This window comes from Hesperophylax consimilis, chromosome 8, assembly GCF_061612785.1.
Source record: "Hesperophylax consimilis isolate HC1 chromosome 8, BYU_Hcon_1.0, whole genome shotgun sequence".
Classification (NCBI taxonomy): Eukaryota; Metazoa; Arthropoda; class Insecta; order Trichoptera; family Limnephilidae; genus Hesperophylax; species Hesperophylax consimilis.
This window is the reverse complement of record NC_142843.1, coordinates 4,499,143-4,520,826: the sequence shown is the minus strand read 5'-3', so window position 1 is coordinate 4,520,826 and position 21,684 is coordinate 4,499,143. Positions and strand designations below refer to the sequence as shown.

The window sequence follows — 21,684 nt, the reverse complement described above, 5'->3', positions numbered from 1 at the left end:
CGGTTCCTCACTGCGGCTTCTATATGAAAAAGCTGAGGATCCGGCATCGGGATGTACTCCACGTCATACGGGGGCTCGATGTTAACAAAGCTAGTGTACCTGATGGAATACCTGCCCTGGTATTGCAGAGGTGTGCTGCGGAAATAGTTCCAGTTTTGACAAAGCTCTTCAAAATGTCCCTGAAGTGTGGCACTGTGCCCTCTGGTTGGAAAAAAGCGGTCATTCACCCTATTCCGAAGAAAGGTGACCGTTCCAACCCGGCCAACTACCGCCCCATAGCGATCACATCAGTTCTGTCCAAAGTGATGGAACGTGTGATCAACGACAAACTGCTCACATACCTCGAGAAGAACAAAATTATCAACGACCGTCAATACGGATTCCGGCGGAACCTCTCGTGCGGTGATCTTCTCGCGTATGTGACGCATGTTTGGGGGCGGTGCCTGGAACGTCACGGTGAGACCCAAACGGTCGCACTAGACATATCCAAGGCCTTTGATCGGGTCTGGCACCGAGGACTTGTCAACAAATTGCCTTCTTACGGACTTCCCGCATCCCTGTGTACGTGGATTGCTGACTTTTTAAGGGATAGGTCGATTCAGGCGGTTGCTGACGGTTTCACCTCTTCCTCGCACTCCATAAATGCTGGCGTCCCACAGGGATCGGTTCTGTCTCCGACTTTGTTTTTGTTGCACATCAATGACCTTTTGACATGTGCACCGATTCACTGTTACGCGGATGACAGTACAGTTCATGATAGCTTTTTGTTTGACAAGCCCCCAAAGGGCACACAAACTCCAACGGCTCGGAGGGCTTTGAAGCAGAGAATGGACGGTTATCTCGAGAGTATATCCTCCTGGGGTAAAAATAATCTCGTCGAATTGAATGTTTCAAAGACCCAATCCTGTTTGATTACGTCTAAAAGGGATCCAAATGATAATCTAGTCTCCTTCAACGGAAGCAATATTCCGAACAGGCCTTCCATTGATATGCTTGGTATAACTATAAGTGACCAGCTCAGGTACGGGCGCTCCATCGAAGCCAAAGTAATGTTGGCCTCTCAGAAGCTGGGCGTACTGTACAGGGCCCGCAGACACTTTAATAATACACAACTGCTGACCCTGTACAAATCACAAGTGCGCCCTACTGTCGAATTTGGCAGCCATCTCTGGTCCGGAGCCCCTAAATACCTGAAAAAAACCCTTGACTGTGCAAAAACGGGCGGTCCGTTTGATAGATTCCCCAATCTTAACAAACGGACTGCAATCTTTAGAGCACAGGCGTCAGGTAGGTATGCTGTCCTTGTTTTATCGGTATTACAATGGAAGATGCTCTGAGGAACTAGCGTCATTGATCCCTTCGGCACCGGTGCATAGTCGGGATACACGCCAAACGCGCGCCCAACATTTGTACACGGTTGACATTTGTCACATGAGAACGGGTCTCTTCTACGATTCGTTCTTAAGTTCAACAGCTCGGCTGTGGAACGAACTGCCGGCCTCTGTGTTTCCTCCCTCCTACAACATGGGACTCTTCAAGACCCATGTTCACTCCTTCCTCTCCACAAAAGACCCTCCACACAGCATCCCCAAAGATGACATAGGCCCTGAGGGAAATTATTTCCTTCAGGGCCTCCTGTGTGGAGTTAATATAAAAAAAAAAAAACTATCATGGAAGTTTTTTTAAATTCACGTTGCAAAACTCAATTAAAAAATAATATGTAGGATATGACCTCGCTTTTCCGATGAGATGAAATTATATTATTCACAATATGATATTATTAATAGATTAAAACTGACAAAAATAATAGTAAATATATTGAATTATACTAATAGTGAATTGGTCATTAGAATAGAAATTATTATTAAACACATGATTTTAATCACACAGACAAACCGTCATTCGTGGGAAAACTGACTTGCATGGCGGGCATGCGTTGAAAGGAGCGCGCTGCTCGTAGGTCTGAAAATCGAAATGTTGCGAGACATTTTTATTGGTAATAATTCTAAATAAACAGTGTACAATCTTTGTACAGTGTGTAACAAAAACACCGTTTAACAAATGTTAATTGTTTTTTCTTTAGTAAGGCTGTTTAAAAGCAGATAAGTTTGAAAGCTATTAAAATTTTTACGCAACTGGCTTTTTTTCCAAGGCTTTCCTGAAAATAAAATCAGTCTGCCTGTCGTAATTTGATGAGCAATCTTGTTCTCAATGAAACGGCCACTATGCAACATGTAAAGTGGGATGTTACCACGGCTATGTACACGTCGGCAATAATTTAGGCTACTTGTCATAAGCCATGTTGATAATCATATCTGTCAACGGTGAATAGAGAATACCTGTTAGGCTACTTTTTTAGTGAAGAGCATAAATGCCGAGTTAGGCAAAGTTGAAAAAAGCATGCCAGAGTGACGTTGAGGTTGTGCCCATAACCGTGGATGACTGTTCGACTTACACACGCAATGGGATGTTAGTTTGAACTTAATATGTGCTCTGAAGATAAGATTTCGTATATTGGTAGGTAAAATCAGTAAGTTTTGAACATTTAAAAAAATTTCATTTACATTTTTTTACTCCAAATTATGTCAGGTGTCACAAGTCAAGTATTTTCCTTGGCACCTGTATAAAATTAAAACCTACGACACACCTTAACAGAGATGGGATGAAAGGAACGAGTTTGAGGAATCGAGTCCTTTGAACTCAGAATCAAGTTCATAAAATAAGTGGAATGTCACATTTCTAGTGAGAACTTATAAGAGAGATTCAGTGTATTTATGTAAAAGAAGTTAAGGAAATGGACGACGACTAAGGACGGGTTGTTTCGGAGAATTTGAACAATTCATCTAATTTCAACGTTAATTTCCGGGTTCTGTGAAAGTCCTATTAAAATTCTGTTATTATATCAGCATAGTCTAGTGGCTTGACAGAACTGAAATAAAAACAGAACTTGAAAAAATCTTTCACAGAACTTGAAAGAATTGTTCAAATTCTCCGAAACAACCCGTCCTAAATGTTTTACCCTATCAGTAGTTAGTATGATAGGCTGTGAAGAGTAGCGAGTTTAGCCTTCCAAATACATATTTATTGTTTCCCACAAATAATAGAAACAGAGGAGAGGAACCATGAACCATTAGTATGAAACAACACGCACAAAAATGATGCCAACATCTTTCACCCATACTACTGCAAATCGCATCTTGACACAGCAGTACCCCGCTTTTGTTTCTGCCAACAAACCAAACGGACAACTTTCATTGGCTCCGCCACTTCGATAGTCTGTGAAGTTTTATTGTAGCTTAGCTGCAGTCTGCACCTTTCCATGTCATGTCTCCCTTTGTTTCTATTATCTTTGGTGTTTCCGCTGAAGCTCTCGATAGAAAAGCTTGTATTACCAATGACCATCTCTGCTCCTTTCCTCCGTGGGTAAAACATGCAAATAAAAGATCTTTTTCTTCAGTATTCTATTTATTGCTCAGTAAAAAAGTGGGGTTAGAATAGAAAGTATTATTTCACTTGTGGATCCTATAGAAAAGAAAAACAAACAACAACAACAACAACAAAACTCTTGTAAACCTGCGCATGTGAGAGACATTAAAACATTTGCTCTTAAAAATAATTTTATTTATATTATATTCATTTATAAAATATATAAACAATTTATTTATATATTATTAATACTGATCCTTGCCGAACAGAACTTTGTAAAAGGTAGATATATCAGGAACAACGCTAGAGTTACTGCTGGCGGGCAAGGCGGAGGCTGAGGTACCACGAGTTGAACTGGAAAAAATAAATAACAAAGTATTTTTAAATCCATAGATTTTTTCACTAAAATTCGACACTAGTGAAAGCATAGATAAGATTTTTTTTAAAAAGAATGTAACATTTCAGAGTTGCATATAACTTGACAATATTTCAGTAACTCCTACATTATAACGGAAGATGTTGCTTGTGCAAGGATGGATGACTTAGCTACAAGAGTAACTGAACCTTGTGCAAAGGAATCCGGTTTATCTTGAGGTGATTTTGCACAAAAATGGCGCTATATAAATTATCCAAATATTATTATTATTACAGATTAACAGACCGATTGCCATCTCTGATGGACAGACGCAATGTAGATATGCTGAGTCTGTTCTACAGGTATTTTAATGGAGCCTGTTCGAAGGAGCTGGAACTAAAAAGTCTGGTAGGAGGAATAAATTTTGAATAATCACAAATGATGAAAAACGGAGTAAGTTTACCTTGATTTGGAGGTAGTATTCGGTCGGGCACCCGGGGGGGGATTCCTCGGATTGACGAGGAAGCAGTTCATGGGCTGCCCGTCTAGCTGCCGGTTATGGTACACGTCCACCGCCTTCTGTGCGTCCTTCAGGGTCTTGTAGATCACCTCGGCGGTGCCTGGCCGCACCAGGCGCGATTCCAGAAGGTCGCCGATGTCACCAAACAGCTCCTGGAAAGTATAAATAAATAAAAATTCTGCAATCAGTGTTCAAAATGTGTTACTAACCAGCTTTGTATGAGTTTCAATACTCTTATTGTGATTATGGGCTAAAGGTGAAGGGAACAATCCATGATGCGAGGTGCGGGAGGTGACTTGGGGGCGTCACCCTTTCAATGACTGGTCAGTAAATTAATCTGACAGTTTTGAGACACCTCGCATTCTATCATCATTATTAAGACTTCGAAAATGAAATATGTTTACAAATTACTGGTCCTTTTTACAATAGCGCGCGAATTGCTAGGAGCAGTAATACACATCATTGCAAATTCCAAATTCCGCAAAAAAGTTCAGCGTGTTTCTATGATTGAATATTTTGATATAGTATTTAGTTGGACACTTTTACAAATGAATTATAATTTTTTACCGCTGTAACAGATGCATGCACTTCGAGTTAACGCCCATTAAACAGTGCATTTAGGATTGTCATACAAAATATCCTATCATAAAATTAATACGATTATTAATGTTAATTAATAATTTATGTAAATTATGTATTTACGTCAACTTATAGTAGATACTCTCAGTGTCGCCCTGGTTGCTTGAAATGGTTTTAGTTGTGTTTAGTAATCAGATCTGCTTAGTCAGGTATTTTGTCATCACTACCTCCAGTCACACAAAATAACCGGGAGTTGGATGCCATAGTACGCAACCTCTTAAATATAATTAATATATGTGAATTGTCTCACACATAATTAGTTAAAATTATCCGTAAACACGTAAGGGCTTAGCCATATTTATGTATTTTGGAATAGGCTTTTGAAAAAAGTTATATTTTTTTAGGGTAAATTAATTTTACCGTGAATAAATAAATAAATATTGAAATTATCCTATTATTATCTGCGGTGTGTATTTACTACACATTGCTTTTAATAACTTTAACAACTCTATAAATATAATAAATTATGGGTTCAGATTTTAGGTATTCCTCCGCTATACATTTATGCACTGAATTAAAAAATAATATTTTACATAGTTTTCAAATTCAATTAAAAATGATACGCTTTTGATGTCTCGCTTTAGTTCGCTACGCGGGAACATGAGAAATCCACACGTCCGCAGATGTATTTTGATTTAGACCATCAATACCTACGTTCGCACAGCTCTGTGTATGCCAGGCGCGAGCCGCCAGCCAGTCGGAAGCGGACCGTCATTAGATGTGGACCCCTCGCACGTTTTTTTCATGTTTTTAGCAATTAAATTACAATTATTATCACTTTTGATATAAAATATAATAAACATAAGCGATTAGCTATGAATATTCATATTTTTCCGATACTAAATCGTTTATTATGAGATGTGTATTGACTACACAGCACGGGAAAGGTTAAGCAACATAAAATATATATGTAATACCACAAGTTCAAGTTTTTTATTATTAATAGGAAACGGGGCACCTCTTACGAGGGAAGGAGAACCCTGGCAGGCCTAATTTTGTCAGAGATCTTGGGGCAACTTTCCTATACCATATCTCTTTCAGCCTAATTCCCCAACTTGGAAATATGATTATAAATATACTCACATGAATATCAGAAGCGGTGACGCTGGTCTGCAGATTGCTCACCACTATCCTATACCCCTGCGCCTTTGGGGGCGACTGGGGTCGCGAGGAGGTGGGGCGGTAGGAGGAACGGGGAGGTGGCGACTCGGGTGGGGGCGGGGGACTCTCCAGACGGTTGCGCAGGGAGGCTGATGGACGCTTCTTCAGGATAGAGACGGGTTCCGGGCTGCGCTGGCGAACATAACTGGGCGGAACTTGCCGGAATGTCCTGAAAAAATGAACAGTATTGAAATGTAGGATGGGCATGGGTAAATGAATTGATTGAGTTTTGATTTTCACTGTTTATATTAGAACGATTTCCGGTGACCTTTCGGCAATTTCATTGTAAAAAAAAAATATGTGTCTACGTTGCAAGATCAGCGTTTGACTCGTTAATGTGCTAAAATATATACAGGGTGTCCGAAGGTAAAGTGCACAAACTTCGGGAGGTGATCCTACACGATAGTACAAGTAAAAAAGATAAATAACTTTTTTCGAAATTTTTATTTTTAGAAAAACATTTTAAGGTAGTTTTCAGGTACAAAACTTGAATTGTTTGTATGGAGGAAATAATATTTTTGTATTGGAAAAAACAACGGAATTTCGAAAAAAGTTTTCCATCTTTTTTTTAATGTGAAACCTCACAAGAGTCAGTTCCCAACCGTCTGGAGCCAGTGAGACTAAGGCATCACCAATCGGGGTATGTTGTGAGGCTGACGGCGATACTGAGAGTAACTTATACTCTGGAACGTGCCACAAATGTACTAAATATATATTATTTTTAATGAGTAATTTGTGAAATAACACATACGAGGGTAGGCTGAAAAGTAATGCACACATGCTTGTAGAGCGCGAACGAAATGACCTTCCAAAGTGCGCCAGGTGGCATGTGGAAGTAACATCCCCCCTCAATATGCTTGTGCAGGTTTGAAGTCGTTGCGTTAATTCAAATTCAAAAAAATATTTATTGCACAAAAAGGTATAGCTTATAGGTTATAGGTTACATCCTATTTCTTCCAGCTAACCCAACAAGTACACATTATATTACATAACCCAACAATTACATGTTAACAAATGTATGTAAATAAAAAACAGAGGTATTTAATCTATGTAAGGTATTCAGTGTATTTAGAGTAGCAGAAGTATGGAGACGTGTTTTAGTGCTATGCTAAAGCGAGTTAAACAGCGTGCTGTTTCCGAATTTTTAACTGTTGAAAAAGGGACTCCTATTGAGATTCATCATCGTTTAAAGGCTGTTTACGGTGATGATGCTGTTAATAGGCCTACTGAAAATCGATAGGTAATAAAATTTAGTGGTTACGAGCCTGGAAAAGCCATAAATGTTATTGTTGAATATCGACATCCGTCTTCTCCTTAGGCGAAAAAGGATGTTTGAAAGAATTGGGATGCTCACCTAGATTATGTGACCGATTATCAACGCAACAGTAAATTCTTCTCGGTACATACAGACTCTAAAACACCTCCGACGTCGAGTTTGCCGTGTTAGAGGCAGCCTGGCGCTGATAATCTTGCAACATGACAACGCTTATCCACACATCTCACACGCAACTGAAGAGGCTCTGCGAAACCCGAAGTTCGAACCGATTCCACACCCTCCTAATTCCCCCGATCTTGCGCCTTGCGATATTTATTTTTTTCCTCTACTGAAGAGAAACCTCAAGGGTAACCATTATACCTCGGAAGATGAGGTGAAGATAACTGTCAAGTCCTGGATTTGAGAAAAGCCAGAAGAGTTTTTCAGCGACGGAATGAAAAAAACTTGTTACGCGTTGGGAGAAATGTTTTGTCCTTAACGGTACTTTTTGCCCAATCTTACTATTTGTTATTGTTCGTATTAATCAATTAAAATTTATTTGCGCACGCCGGAATTTGAAAACGCGACCTCCCGCTTGCTAGTCGGGGGCCTGTTTTTACTTCTACCGTCATATAGAATCACCTCCCGAAGTTTGTGCACTTACCCCCCGACACTCTTTTGTGCAATGTAGCAAATACATATTAATGGAAATAAATATTAACAATAAATAACAGCAATAATTATGTATATAATGTATTCACGTAAGCGATAAAGTGTGTAGTGGGCGTGTCTGTGTGCCAGAAGCTAGCTCAATAATTTTCCTTACTTACGTCTGGTGAAAGTAAACAAACATTTTCAAATATCGAAGTTTTTTCTTGAACTGATAATCAATAAATTTCATTCATATAAGAGTATGAGCTCACCCATAGATGGCACTAAATTAGTCTAGTATGTTACACATAGATGGTATTAGCTGTCAAGAATAGTAGGTTAATAAATAAGGTGGCAATCTCAAGGTCGGGGTCCAGATTATTCCAACCGCCTGCTAATTAAGATATCAGAGCCATTTTCAATCTATCACAATGAGAGTTCAAGTGTTTTGTTGAAGCCGGAGTTTTATTGATTGAAGAGAGTTTGTGAGAAAATCCCAGAGATGCAACAATTGGTCTGTGTGGGGACTAGATTAGTGAAAAGTAAAAAAATAAATAAAATTGATCCCATTAGTATAGGTCAGTTGTGTGTTCAAAGATTGCGTCGGTTATTAGTTATTATTGTGTACTAACTGTGTAGCGGTTATGTCACCGCTCCTAGGGTCATCAATTCATAACCAGACTGCACGAGTTAAACAGCTGAGACAGCAATCAGTCTTACGAAACATTGAATAAAAATATCGGTACCACAATACGTAAACTGCTGATTTGCATACAGGGTGATGCAAACTCTCATACAATAAACCGAGTCAGCGGTCCTGCGGGTTCGACGTCCAGACGCTACTCCAACCCGTGGCAGACAAAAACAAAGGAATCAGCAGCTATATAAGCGGTGGAGGACCTAAGTACGTCAGTCATTCATTCCACATCGCTCCAGTCAACAAGTTCCACGCGACATCATCCTACTCGAGATCTCCGACTCGGCGTAGTGGAGGAATCGGCCACCATGGCTGGTTCCCCCCACGCCACGCTTCTATCCATCTTTACCTCAACGCCCTGACCCAGGCTGTCATTCCTGGCCAGCGCTAACCTCAAGCGCCTAGACCCGGCGACCAGCTCATCGTCATCTGCGCCTCGGCTCCGCGACCATCGTCGCTAGCCTGTAACTCCCGCTCATCTGCCGACCAGGTCCATCGCACCTTCGGCTACCACGTTCACACTAAAGTACCCAGAAGACTCCTCGCCTTCATCAGTGCTGAACAAGTCTACGAGCCCGATCTCCATCAATGCGGTGTCGACCCACTGACCCGTATCTCATCATTCTACCGCAGTCATCGCCGACTACGCCTGGTGTCATCGTCATCCTCGACCCAGAGCCATCTCCCAACTGCGCAACTCAACTAATGTATTATCCTGACTCTCAATAAACACTGTGACAACAACAACATATTTCACTGTCTCACTACCAATTCCCATAACTGTACCCCGCCACGCATTGCTGTGACTCAGTCTGTCTGTGCAGATAGAGAAACAATAGCGCATGTTGTTTTTACGTCCAACAGGTGGTGCTGTTTTTCAAAACATGTCATAATATAAGTATATAAAAACATGCGTATTCGAATGGAACATTGTGTCAAAATTTCAAAGAAATCGGTGAAGAACTATCGGAGATTTAAGATTCTGAACAGACCAACATTTACATTTTTATTTATATATAATATATACATAGAATGGATAGATTACCGTTTCAGAATTCCAGCGCTGGCCAAAGGTTTGCGTACGTCGTTATTTTTGGCCACGATGGTGAGATTGAAGCCGCTCTGCCGGTTGCCGTGCACCGTCTTGTCGCGAAGCTCCCGCAGCGGCTTCTGGGGGGTCCTGGTGCGCCCGATGTGTGGGAAGTTGGGCGGAGGGGGGAGGTAGTGCGCGTTGTTGACGGAGCGCACCAACGGCTTCAGTTGGGCCGGCTCGTATTCTGAACAACACCAACAAACAGATAATATTAGAGAAGGAGAAGACAAACTTGAGGCATATTAGTAAAGTAGATACTCTCAGTATTTGAAGGCTTAAAATCAAACTACATTATTTACGAAAAAATATATCAAAAATTAATATATTCGCATGATTTATTGTAAATAATGTCGTTTGACTTTGAGCCCTTGAATTACTGGTTGGTTTTTTTTTTTTTTTGTAGAACGTTATTTGACTTGACCTAGAATTAATTGCATGGTTTTGTAGAAAACATTCTTTGAATTTATGCCATCGCATTATTGGTATGTTTTTTGATGGATAATTTCATTTGACTTTAAGACCTAAAATTATTTGTATGTATGTTCTTGTAGATAACGTTGTTTGACTTTGAGGTTTGGTGACCAGATCTGAATAGACAGGTACTTCCCAACCCTCCTCTCCCTACTCCCTCCAGCCTTACAACATACCCCAATTGGGGATGTCAGTCAAGAGTTTTTTAGATAAAGTTTAGTTTTTAGTTCAGCATATCGCTCGCCATACAATCCCAATGGGGATTATATGCTGAAATAGGCCAAGCCATGATGCGTATAGCATATTCTGTGAGCCCCATTATACCTGTTCTGAGGACTACAATAATGATAATAATCTATGTTTCGTGCTGATTTATTTTTGGGGTATTAAGTCGTATTGCACTACCTCCTTCTTTGGCCAGCGTTTCGGAGAGCATTACAGTGTCCATCATCAACTGTTGCCAACTCCAATCCTCTAAGAGCTAGTGTTACAGTGTAATTTAACATGGTTTTTTGCTTTTAGTTTTGGTGTAGCTGTCAATTACCGGATACCAAGAACAATGTATGTATGTTTAATCTGTTTTTAAGATATTTTCCGCTCAATTCCACTATCAATAATCATTTATATTTATTTCAATGTATCTTATGCGGAAACTTCACTAGTTTATGCAACCCAGCAAACATGTCATTTTTTTATAAAATATGTAGAATATCTTTGTTTTCCAAATAAAGTTAAATTAAATTAAATACTTTCATTACTTATACGCTTATTGGCAATACGCTTATTACTGCACCATTGGGGTTATTTTTCACAAACGCGGCGCTATACAAGTTATCCAATTATTATTACATACAATACGCTTATTGGCAAATTTGAAAATGTAAACTAGCAAAGATATACAAATTTATGTACGCAGGTAGTAAAAAAAGTAATTAAAGAATGAACCAGCCGGCCAAAACAGCAAACTAAAGAACAAACAATATTTCTTTTGCATTTGAACATCAATTTCTATAGTAACGACTCTCCCAATAATTGTGTACATCTGTATGTTATATTACTGTACTTTTAATTTTTTTCATCTTGGGTACAACTGAACGTACCTGTGTAATTTAATGGTAAAATGGGATAGCTTGCAGAATATATTTACCTTCCTCCATAGATATATCCATGGAATATCCGGTTATTGGGATGGGAGAGGGCATTTGTACATTGTGTGCGGCGTGCGGCTGAAATAAAGGTGAAGAATGGACCTGTCTTGTCAAATCTGCAAAACCTGAAAATAATTATTTTTAGAAATAGTATTTCTTATTGATGACATACTGACTTTTCAATTGCTTAGCAGAATGAATAATACCGATATTTGTGTAATATTAATTAATCATGGTCATAGTACCTCGATTCATTATTTTTTTCGTCTTCAAGCCAACAGCATTCCGGTTTTTCGGCATCATAACATTCCCGCCGTTGTTTCTGTTGTTTATGTTATTTCCACCCTGTGTCAATAAACATTATTATAAATAATTAATATAAAATAATAAAGTGAATGTAACAAACGCGGCGATATAATATTGGATGAGCGAAAATTCATTATCACTTACCCTATTCATTCTTAGTGTTTCCAATTTGAACCTAGCATCTTTATGTTTTGCCATTTCTGCCAGTTTATCCCTCGCATCGGTGATTTTGGTTCTGTTTTTAAGGATAATATTATTCCGTGCATCTCCCAGCATAAGAGGCTTTCCCCGCGAATTCGTAAAACCGCCTCGTTTGGATGGGATAACTTTTTTATTTATTGGAGATACAAGCGTCTTGAATTGTTGTCTTGTAACGCCAGCCGAACGAATCCTGTTAAAACTTAGAGTATGAAAATTGACATTTTTATTACATAAAACAACAGATAATTATTAAATTCAAGTCATTTACCCTCCTCTTCCTCGGCGTCCGGGAGGAATTCGTTTTTTACGAATAATATCGTCTAAACTTAGTTCAACAGACGCCATGCTTGTCAAAATTTTGGGACGACAACCATTTTTCCTTTACTTTTGACCATAAACTAAAAAAACTGCAGCGGAAAAAACATAGAAATGTTTGTAAAGAACAGCTGATTACTGAGTAATTATAACTAGAAAATTATCACACATGGGATTATTATTCTTCTTCTTTTTTATGGCTTTTCACCCTGCACAGTAAACTCCAACGTTCTAAAATGAGACATTCAAAATGAAAATAGCGTCAACATGACACTGACCACATTATTTACTGTGGAAAATATTTTGTAATCATGACCAATTAATGCTTTCGATTTTTATTTTCGGAGAGTTAGTCTCCCAACAAAATTTGGACGACAATTCTTGAGTATTTTCTTATTAAGAAATATTTTAGCACTGTTAAAAGGAAACCTTTAAGACATATCAGCTTAAACGGCTAGTAGCCGAGTGGGCAAATGCGTCGAATTCCGACATTGGGGCCCTATGAAAATTTAATGTATTATTTACCAAGTCCTGTGTCCTGTAAATTTGTACCGTTTTCATAGCATCTCCAAAAATGACACATTATGCTTGAAGGAACCTATTTCCCATCGGGGCCTCCGTGTGTGTATGTGCCTTTGTATGCAAAGTGGTGCGTATTCAACTATTATTATTTTATTTTTGTGTTGTTAATTGTTTTTTTGAGTATTTTATGAGATAAGGAATAGAATACATCATTAAAAAAATTAAGTAGGTTTTGGCATTTTCATACATCTTCCCTCTCACCCCGCGGCTTCAAAATGTTCTCGAATTGCAACTATGGGTTTGTCTATGCTATAAACCATCATCTATGAATCATAATTCTGTTTGTAAAACAAATAACCAGAGTGGTTTATTTATGAAATAACCTCTTTTAAACTGTCAAATATCAAGCTCAATCAAGCTGTTAACATTATATTTTTTTCATTTTGAGGCCCTGCTATTTCTACCGTGTTTCACAAAACTGTAATGGAAGTTTCCCAACCACCACTTTACAAATTGTATCCTTTAAATTAGTTTATTGTTCTTTTTCTTATGATAAATAAATTGAAGTAAATCGACTAGTAAATAACAGTGCTCAGAATTTTATGAAAGGTAAATATTTACCTAACCGCCGCACCTTTAATAGACAAATATTGTGGACAAAAATCGCTAGTCGGAATTTCCCGTGTGAGCACTCATGTCAGAATCTATACCAAATCAGGATGGCAATATTTACATGTCACTGAATGATTCCCATTGTCAATGGAGCATTTAACCAAATCTATCTGCAAGCTGAACAGTGCCTGACTTACATAAAAGAGACAAGTCAATACTAAAAGATGTATACCATTATAGATTTCCTTAATTTGTGATCAGATTAGTGGAGGTGCCTTTCCCAACCAAGAGATATGCTCAAATAATTTATGATGTCCTGAGAGTTGACCCGGAACCTAAACGAAGCAAAGTTACCAAAACTTTAACTATTGACAACAGTACTTTGAAAGCGTAAGACCCACTTATGTATTATTGATCTTAATAATTTTTTTCATCTCAGTCTGACGCCGTTGAAGTAATAATTTATCTATTTTCGGGAAAGTTTATATATATATATATTTATTTATTTTTTCAAAAAAGGAAACACATTGTGACTTGACATTTTAAATAAATGAAACGAAAGTACTTGGTTTGAAGACACTTTATTGATATATTATAACAGTCCTGATGATGGTACGGAGGTACCGAAACCGGTAGGCAGTGAAAATATATCAATAAGGTGACTTAAAACCAGGTATTTTCGTTTAATTTATTAGTTTATATTTTATCAGTTTGTACAAGTGTAGTATAGCCAAAATGAACCAACCTGAAAAGGTTGAAAAGAATTTCCTCCTTGTGACTGTACCTCATCTAGAAAGTGCATTTTTATTCAATTCCCAGAGTTTGGCGTGATCTGCATTCCTCCCAAATATATATATAATATTAAATGTAGAAAAACATTTATTTTATGGAGCTTATTCTAGTGTAATTGAAGGTGCATATTAAGACAAGTATCATATTATAATAAATATAAGACAGGATATTACATTAATCAAGGTTATGCATTATTAAATAAAACTACAACAAAAACTCACTCATGATAATAATACAAAAAAAAAATTTTCGTGTGCATTCCTATATTCACATTTGTTGTTTCTTAGGACGGGTTGTTTCGGAGGATTTGAACAATTCATCAAATTTCAATGTTGATTACCGGGTTCTGTGAAAGTCCTATTCAAGTTCTGTTATTATATCAGCATAGGGTAGTTGCTTGACAGAACTGAAATAAAAACAGAACTTGAAAAAATCTTTCACAGAACCTGTAAATTAACTTCGAAATTTGAAGAATTGTTCAAATTCTCCGAAACAACCCGTCCTTAGTGCTTTCACATCAACTAAGTACTGAATTCCGTAAGTCTAAATTTAAACTGTAATTTTGTTTTAATTATAATTTGTTTCCTGGAATTACACAAAAAAGAATTCAATCCAATAAATGCCGAGTGTGGCGAACCAGCTACTCAGGGAGTGGAAACACAACCTGCAATAGCCATCCCAAGCCAAGGTGTGAACTACCGTGCTCAGACTCAGGGCTCTGCTGGGGTGAATTTTCTATTTCCCTAGATACTCTTAGAACCAAAAAATGGACCATTCAAACAAAAAAACTAGGGGCCTTTGGGGAAACTAAGGGGAGTAGAGGAGAGCTGAGGCCACCTTGGTGGACTCTTCCATCTTGGGGTCTTCGGGAAACAAGGGGGGTGGAGAGCTGGACTCTTCCCTCGTGGGGCCTTCAGGGATCCCAAACAAAGGGGGACTTCTAATGGGAAAACCCTAACAGCTACAGGATTCTCCAGGAGATTTCATATGCGGGAAAAAAACCAACTCAAAGGGATGAGGTGGAATGGCAGAGCACAATGGGCCCATGGCCTGAGTGGTCACAGGAAGTATCTGCATACCTACTCAGCTTTAATAAATAATAAAAAAATACTGATTGCTTAATTTTTATCACCTTTTAGCGAGTTCTTCAGCTTTGAAGTGAAGAATCTCCGTGTTGGAATCAACTCCTTTTTTGAGCACATGCTCCTGGCAGCGGAAACCGTGGAGAGCTTCGGTCCTCCGACCAGTGAAGAGTACTCCCATTACTAACTTCAACTTGCATCACCCAAAATGCCGGAACACACGCCCGCCCCCACCCCTGCCCGATCCATCTATGGATTTGTAATGTACTTGTCTTTTAAAACTGTTTTTGTAATCTACCTGGGATGGGCTTTGATCCCGGACAAGTGGCTAAATATGATGAATATTTATTACTATCCGCAAAAGTATTGGGCCGTGGCGGTGCCCATCCAATTCCTTGTTGCGGTAACACTCTTCGCATTCTTTATCTATCCTGGCCTTAACCTCGCCATGACTCCCGGAGTAGACGATATGAGAACCATCACGGATAATTTTGCTCTGAAGCGGAAGGCGCCCACTTCAGATGACGCCCCCGGGACTTGGTGCGATTGCAGAGACAAGCGGAAATGTCATTTGAAGAACAATTGTGCAAACAGTGAAATAAAAGAAGAGACGAGGATCCCGCACGTGGAAGATTTAGATATTAAGGATGTGTGCAGAAAACTTTATTCCAAATAATGTGTTAATTATTTATATAAACAATTAAATTACATAACCTTTATGATAATGATTAACTAATAATAAAGTAAGGTATGTAAATAAGATAATAGGTACAATAAATAAAAGCCAAATATATTTTCAATATATTTTTTTTTTAATGTTTCAAATCATTTTTCTTTTTTGTCAATATAAAAGATACAAGCATTGGAATACATAATTTTAGAAATAATGGACTGTTAAGGAAGTTTGTACAAAAAAAAAACAATTCTACATCAAACAAAGAATTTCATTTATATTTATGTGTTCGAACAGCTTGAAATTGACTTTTATATTATTATTCAATACCGTTATACTTCAGTGGATAACAAGAGTGAATTCTATGTTTTAAAATTGAATGGCTGCATTAAAATGTAGGCTTTGGTTTCTCTTTATTTAACTATCCATTGCAAAAAAATAACATTTCACAAACAATAGAAATTATCATAAAAGTACCTTTTACATAATATTGCACACCTAGTAACAATGTATGTTAAAAATCAATTAATATACAGCAACATATACAAATTAATAATATACTTTGATCGTGCTAGACAACTAACCTTAGAGCGGGAGCACACAGAGAGCGGTCAGGAGTTCCGCGTTCATTAGAATGTACTGATACTATAACAACAATGCACACAGCGGGCAGTCAGACCGCGGCGGTCAAAACGGAACGTCCCGTTCTAAGAGTTCTTTTCCCGTCGAGGCAGAGAACGCCAGAACGCCGCGATGTCCGAGGTTACAAACACGGAAAAGTTAATTGAATTGGTTAGGGAAAGGAGTTTATTATACGATTTAAGTGATGTAAATTATAAAAACCGCGACAAAAAAGCCGAAGCTTGGTTTGAAATTGCTACTAGTAAATTTAAATTTTAAGTAAATTTTATTATTAGTAAATTCGCCTTGTTCTTCTCGCGTTGTGTTGATTGGATGCACCCAATACTTCCTTTTCTTTTTAGAAGCTGCTAAGCTCCACAAGAGCAATAATTCTTCAACGGATGATGAACTTTCTAGTGACATGTTGCATATGAGTTGTTTGGTATCAAAACTGGTCAGATCCAAAATTTAAAAAAAATAAACTAAGTATTGAACTGTGTTCATTATTAACAAAAGAACAGTTCTTATTTTTCAAAAGCAGTCATATCCGCATATTTTGTAAGAGAAACCGGTTTAAAAAGCGGCTGTGGTATGAAAAATAGTCAAATCCAGCACTTGTTTTGGTGTTTCCTGAAAATTCACCTAAAGTGGAGTTGACCAGTTTTGATACCAATGGTCACATATGCAAAGACCCAAACGAAACTAGAACGCGAGAATTTGAAGGCCGCTTGTGTGCTTTGGAACTCTTGAGCGGTCAACGGTCACTAGAACACAGAACTCTGACCGCTCTCTGTGTGCTCCCGCTGCCTGCATCAGTATTTCACTAACATGTCCAAACTTACGTTTTTTTATGAACATTCTCAGTCGAAAAAAAATAATTTTCTTGTGAATTTCCCAAAACAAAAAACCTCTTGTACTTTCGACAGTATTATAAATACTAGGTGTGCAATATATACACTCAACCATAACATGTTTACATTTGATTGACTGAAGATAGATTGATAACAAGATACATAATTACAAGGTAAGAATACACAAGTAAATTGAACATTTTATACATAAGACATGGTAAAAAGGACCAATAATTACTCAAATATGTGTGTTTTAAATACCTATGCTACTCATCTTAGCTAGAGGTTGAAATTGAGAATTCTCATCTTAAGATTATAGAAATTACAAGGATGAAGTTATTATTTTGTCGAGTATTCCCAATAACAATTTTAGGATTGGCTAAGCAAATGGGTAAGACATTTGCGCCATCGTAACACATAGTTAAATTACTAGTTATTATTATCTACAACGGGCGGACTAAAGCATGTAATCAAGCTCGTATCTGGCAAAGTGATTGTTGGGATCGTTCTGTATCCGAGGGTAGCCGGCCACCAGCGCGTCCTGTCCCCCGATGTACAGAGTGTTGTAGATCTTCCAGTACACGTCTCGGACTTTTCTCGCTGGATGGAATAAACCCTGAAAAGAAATAATTATTGTTACAAGTTCAAATTAAAGTTGAATTATCGACAGTTTTGCTGTTTATAAATTATTATCATTGGTTTATAATGATTTTTATTCCAGGATGTGGGGAGGTTAGTGCAATACCACATGTCCCATAAAGATATACACATTTATTTTACAATAGATATGTGAAAATGCAAAAATAGATGATGAAAAATAAATGATCAATTAAGGACATATATGTAGGACACGGTCTTGCGTGAGCTTGGACCCAGCGCTCACTCCTAGGCTGCGGCCACCACCGTGATGGCGGAGGCCACTAGCCGCATACTGGCTCCAGTGACCCGGTGTCTCATCAGGCCGGCAAATACATTTTTTTTTTTTTTTTTTTTAAATTTTTATTCCAGATCTCGGGGAGGGTGGTGCAATCCCACGAGCTCCATATTATACATAGAATATATATAAAGTAAATATAAAGAAATATTGTAAGATAATACATACACAATAAACGAAAACAAAAGACCATAATAATAATGCAAAAAAAAAAAAAAAATTTAATCCTAATTCCGTGAACATTGTCGATGTGCTGCTTTATAATTTATGTTCTTTGGGACAACTGTGAAATTGTTATGGTAAAGTTCATCAAATTTATCAACAACACAATGCCAAATTCTAGCACTTCACACCAGATTATACTGCTACTGAAGACTGGTATGGTAGAGTGAGTAAGATCCTCCACTCTGGGCCCAGAAATGCCACATTCGCTATTCAGTGAAAGCACCAATCATAATAAGAGTAATTTGAAATACCTATTTCGTAACCACATTGAATAGACTTTTTTTTAACATTGTCTCCACATGGAGGGGAATGCTGTGTGGAGGGTCTTTTAGGGATAAAGTTCTGGGAAGGAAAAATGCACGAGGGGTGGGTAAGAATCTGGGGGGGTCAATGTGTCCAGGAGTAACGGACGTATGAATCCATCCCCCCCGGTCCAAATTTATGAGTCGAGAGAGTCTGGCTGGAGAGGTTTAAAAGGTCTCCGTTAACCCGTCTCTCACAATCTGACCCGCCACCAAGTAGGTGGGCAAACGCATCTGCCACCGAGACTTAGACAAACCTCACCCCGTGATCCTGGGCCTAATGCAGGGGTGTTGGTTATCCAATAAATGGGGTGGAGGTACCCATAACCGGCTCCCAAATTGTACATCTCCCAGACTGGTACATTCTACCTTCTTTTCCGATGGTTCTTTCAGTCTCACAAAATCCTTAAGTATATAGTTAGCACCTAAAGGCATACCATTGTAATTTATCATTAATGACACATGTGACAGAAAAAGGGGTAACAAGTGGTAGAACTATAAATATGTACAACTTTCTCAAGCTATAAGTCGCAACTGATCACAGACTAGGAGTTACATAACTGCGCACTGAACACATTTTGTAAATCTTCCACAAATATGATTTAATTAAAATTTAAAAGACAATAAACAAACCTGTAATGTGTACTGCAGAATCTTAATAGGTCCTAGTGCAACTCTGAGGCCCTCGATGGCATCCATGAACGCTTGCACCAAATGGGGTGACGTCTCGAATATGTTGGGCCACACGTGGTTGAGGAGATGGATCAGGGCGTCCTCGCAACCGAAGCCAAACACGCCCAGCGCCATGTGCTTTATGGCGGCACACGCCGTCTGCCGGTGCACCAGGTCCCTGGGGAAGAGACACAGAACTCAATGGATGCGGACAGTCAGGGCCACACACGCATTGGTTGGGTTTTGACAGACGATGGAAATATATTATGTATGTGCATAAATGTGTACGAATAAATAGTACAGAGAAGAAAGCTGTAAATAAAACATAAATTTAAGGTTCTGTTTAGCAATTGTCTGAATTCAAGTGAACATAATACAGTGAAACTCTATTAAGAAGTTTTCAAGGGACTGGAAAAAACAACTTCTTTAGCGGGAAAACCTTATGTGGGATAAATTTTGTTTGTACGCAATGCAATACTGCCGTGGTAAGCATACACGTCTTACGTGTCCACGGCAGAATAGTTTTCTTCAACTACTGTCTACGATGGTTAAGGCATAAATAATATTGTTTATACGTTTAGTGCGGTAAGGTTGAGAGGTCCAAAGTGTCGGATTCCCACTGTGGCGTCGCAGGTTCAATCATCTGCTAGCTAGTCCTAAATATAACACAAGGCATTTTTTCCGCTTACAATGGCAGTGGTAGGAGGAATCCAAATATTATCAGGTTATATATTTAAGTAACCTGGGAATGTTTATAAGTTACCTGTCCATGAGGGCATCTTCAAGCAGGGGGCTGACGGCATATATGTAGTCCTTGCCCATCTCACCAATGTACTCGAAGAGGAAGGACAGGGACTTGAGGACGCCGTTCTGCACGTTGAGTTCTGGCACTCGGTACTCCGTCATGAGCGCGGGCAGCACGGTGAAGGGGGAGCAGGTCTCTGCCACTATGGCGATGGCCACGGTAGAGCAAACCCTGAAATAAAAGTTTATAGTAATTATTTTGTACATTTGAGATGCCTGCAATATTCTAGAACAGGGCTGTCCAAACCACGGCTGCATGCGGCCCGCGGTTTAGATTATTGCGGCCCATTGAACCTTTTTTTAACCGACTTCAAAAAAAAGTCCGGTTCGGTTACACCGACTACAAAGAGGTCTGTAGGTGTACCCACTGCATATAATAATACTTTATTAACACGCTTTTATATTAACTTCACTTGTATGTTTGTTTATTGCTTGCTTGCTTGTTTGCTTGCTTGTATGTAACTCTCCTGCGCCTTCCTCGGCCCTAGTGGTAGCCGTTTCTCAGGCTCCCTCTCCGGAATAAAAGTTACCTGTTAGAACCATAGTCGGTAATAAAGAAACTACCATTAAATAAATATAGTTTAAAGAAACTAAAAAAACACGCTTTTGTAGCATACGAAACTAAAAAGTGAAAAATAAATATAGTTTAAAAAAACTAAAAAACACGCTTTTAAATAATATCGAACTAAAAACTTCAAAATAATTTTTAAAATAAGCTTATAGCAATAATGAATGAAAAATGATAGTATTATTGTGAAAAAGCGTCGGGCGCACGATATACGAAAAATATGGCACAAAGCGCCCACGCTTTTTAACAATAATACTATCATTTTTCATTCATTATTGCTTTAAGCTTATTTTAAAAATTATTTTGAAGTTTTTAGTTCGATATTATTTAAAAGCGTGTTTTTTAGTTTTTTTAAACTATATTTATTTTAATTAATAATTGCTTTAACTTAGTTACTTTATTTATTTCTTGTCACATTTTGTATGAAAGCAATTATTATTCAGATTTTAGTTCATTATCTTCTTTGTTCGAAGTTTTAAATACATTAATGAGCAAACTATTTTTCTCGCGACGAAATTCAAACGTTTTGGGTATGTTCGATCACGTCGCTCACATCACTATTGACTCGAGAATTCGGGGAATTCCCCGAACTCAAAATAGGTACCTACCGCGCATCGTTCATTGGGCATTTGTTTGTCACTTGTCATTCAACGCAATGAAAGTTTTGATTGCGCAAGGTTACTCTCAGGTTATTAAAGACTTTTACATTATTTTAAAGTTTGGTATTACGTTGTTCGCTTTGTGTTTGAGTATATTGAACTTTTCATCATGTCTACAAAGAAGAGGAA

The 21,684-nt window shown here is 38.3% G+C and overlaps 4 protein-coding genes across 6 annotated transcripts in view; 2 read left to right on the top strand and 2 right to left on the bottom strand.

Annotated features, from left to right (window-relative positions):
• The window catches only part of Tcs6 (Threonyl-carbamoyl synthesis 6), a 30,375-nt gene extending 14,800 nt beyond the window's left edge, over positions 1 to 15,575 (top strand). Inside the window, exons 2-4 of the mRNA XM_089634791.1 lie at positions 13,119 to 13,275; positions 13,634 to 13,762; positions 15,304 to 15,575. Of these exons, the coding sequence (XP_089490917.1) occupies positions 13,244 to 13,275; positions 13,634 to 13,762; positions 15,304 to 15,433 (291 nt within the window). The 5' untranslated portion in view covers positions 13,119 to 13,243 and the 3' untranslated portion in view covers positions 15,434 to 15,575. The remainder of the gene's footprint in view (positions 1 to 13,118; positions 13,276 to 13,633; positions 13,763 to 15,303) is intronic.
• LOC149421447 (uncharacterized) lies at positions 3,453 to 12,407 on the bottom strand. Its single transcript, XM_089634398.1, has 8 exons — positions 12,192 to 12,407; positions 11,867 to 12,113; positions 11,662 to 11,761; positions 11,416 to 11,541; positions 9,750 to 9,981; positions 6,024 to 6,270; positions 4,245 to 4,453; positions 3,453 to 3,780 (listed from the first exon to the last, which is right to left on the bottom strand). Exons 1-8 carry the CDS (start codon positions 12,266 to 12,268, stop codon positions 3,672 to 3,674), a joined length of 1,347 nt encoding a protein of 448 aa, XP_089490524.1. The 5' UTR covers positions 12,269 to 12,407; the 3' UTR covers positions 3,453 to 3,671.
• PIG-P (phosphatidylinositol glycan anchor biosynthesis class P) lies at positions 15,455 to 16,040 on the top strand. The gene has a single exon (XM_089634787.1). It carries the CDS (start codon positions 15,455 to 15,457, stop codon positions 15,920 to 15,922), a length of 468 nt encoding a protein of 155 aa, XP_089490913.1. The 3' UTR covers positions 15,923 to 16,040.
• A 1,161-nt stretch (positions 16,041 to 17,201) lies between these two features.
• Sf3b1 (splicing factor 3b subunit 1) overlaps positions 17,202 to 21,684 on the bottom strand; it is a 36,457-nt gene continuing 31,974 nt past the window's right edge. For 2 of the 3 annotated variants that reach the window (XM_089634786.1, XM_089634785.1), the window contains 3 exons: positions 20,288 to 20,500; positions 19,486 to 19,702; positions 17,202 to 18,007 (listed from right to left, as the gene is read on the bottom strand). In XM_089634786.1, coding sequence (XP_089490912.1) covers positions 17,849 to 18,007; positions 19,486 to 19,702; positions 20,288 to 20,500 — 589 coding nt within the window. In that variant the 3' untranslated portion in view covers positions 17,202 to 17,848. The remainder of the gene's footprint in view (positions 18,008 to 19,485; positions 19,703 to 20,287; positions 20,501 to 21,684) is intronic. The other variant, XM_089634784.1, reaches the window with a different exon arrangement.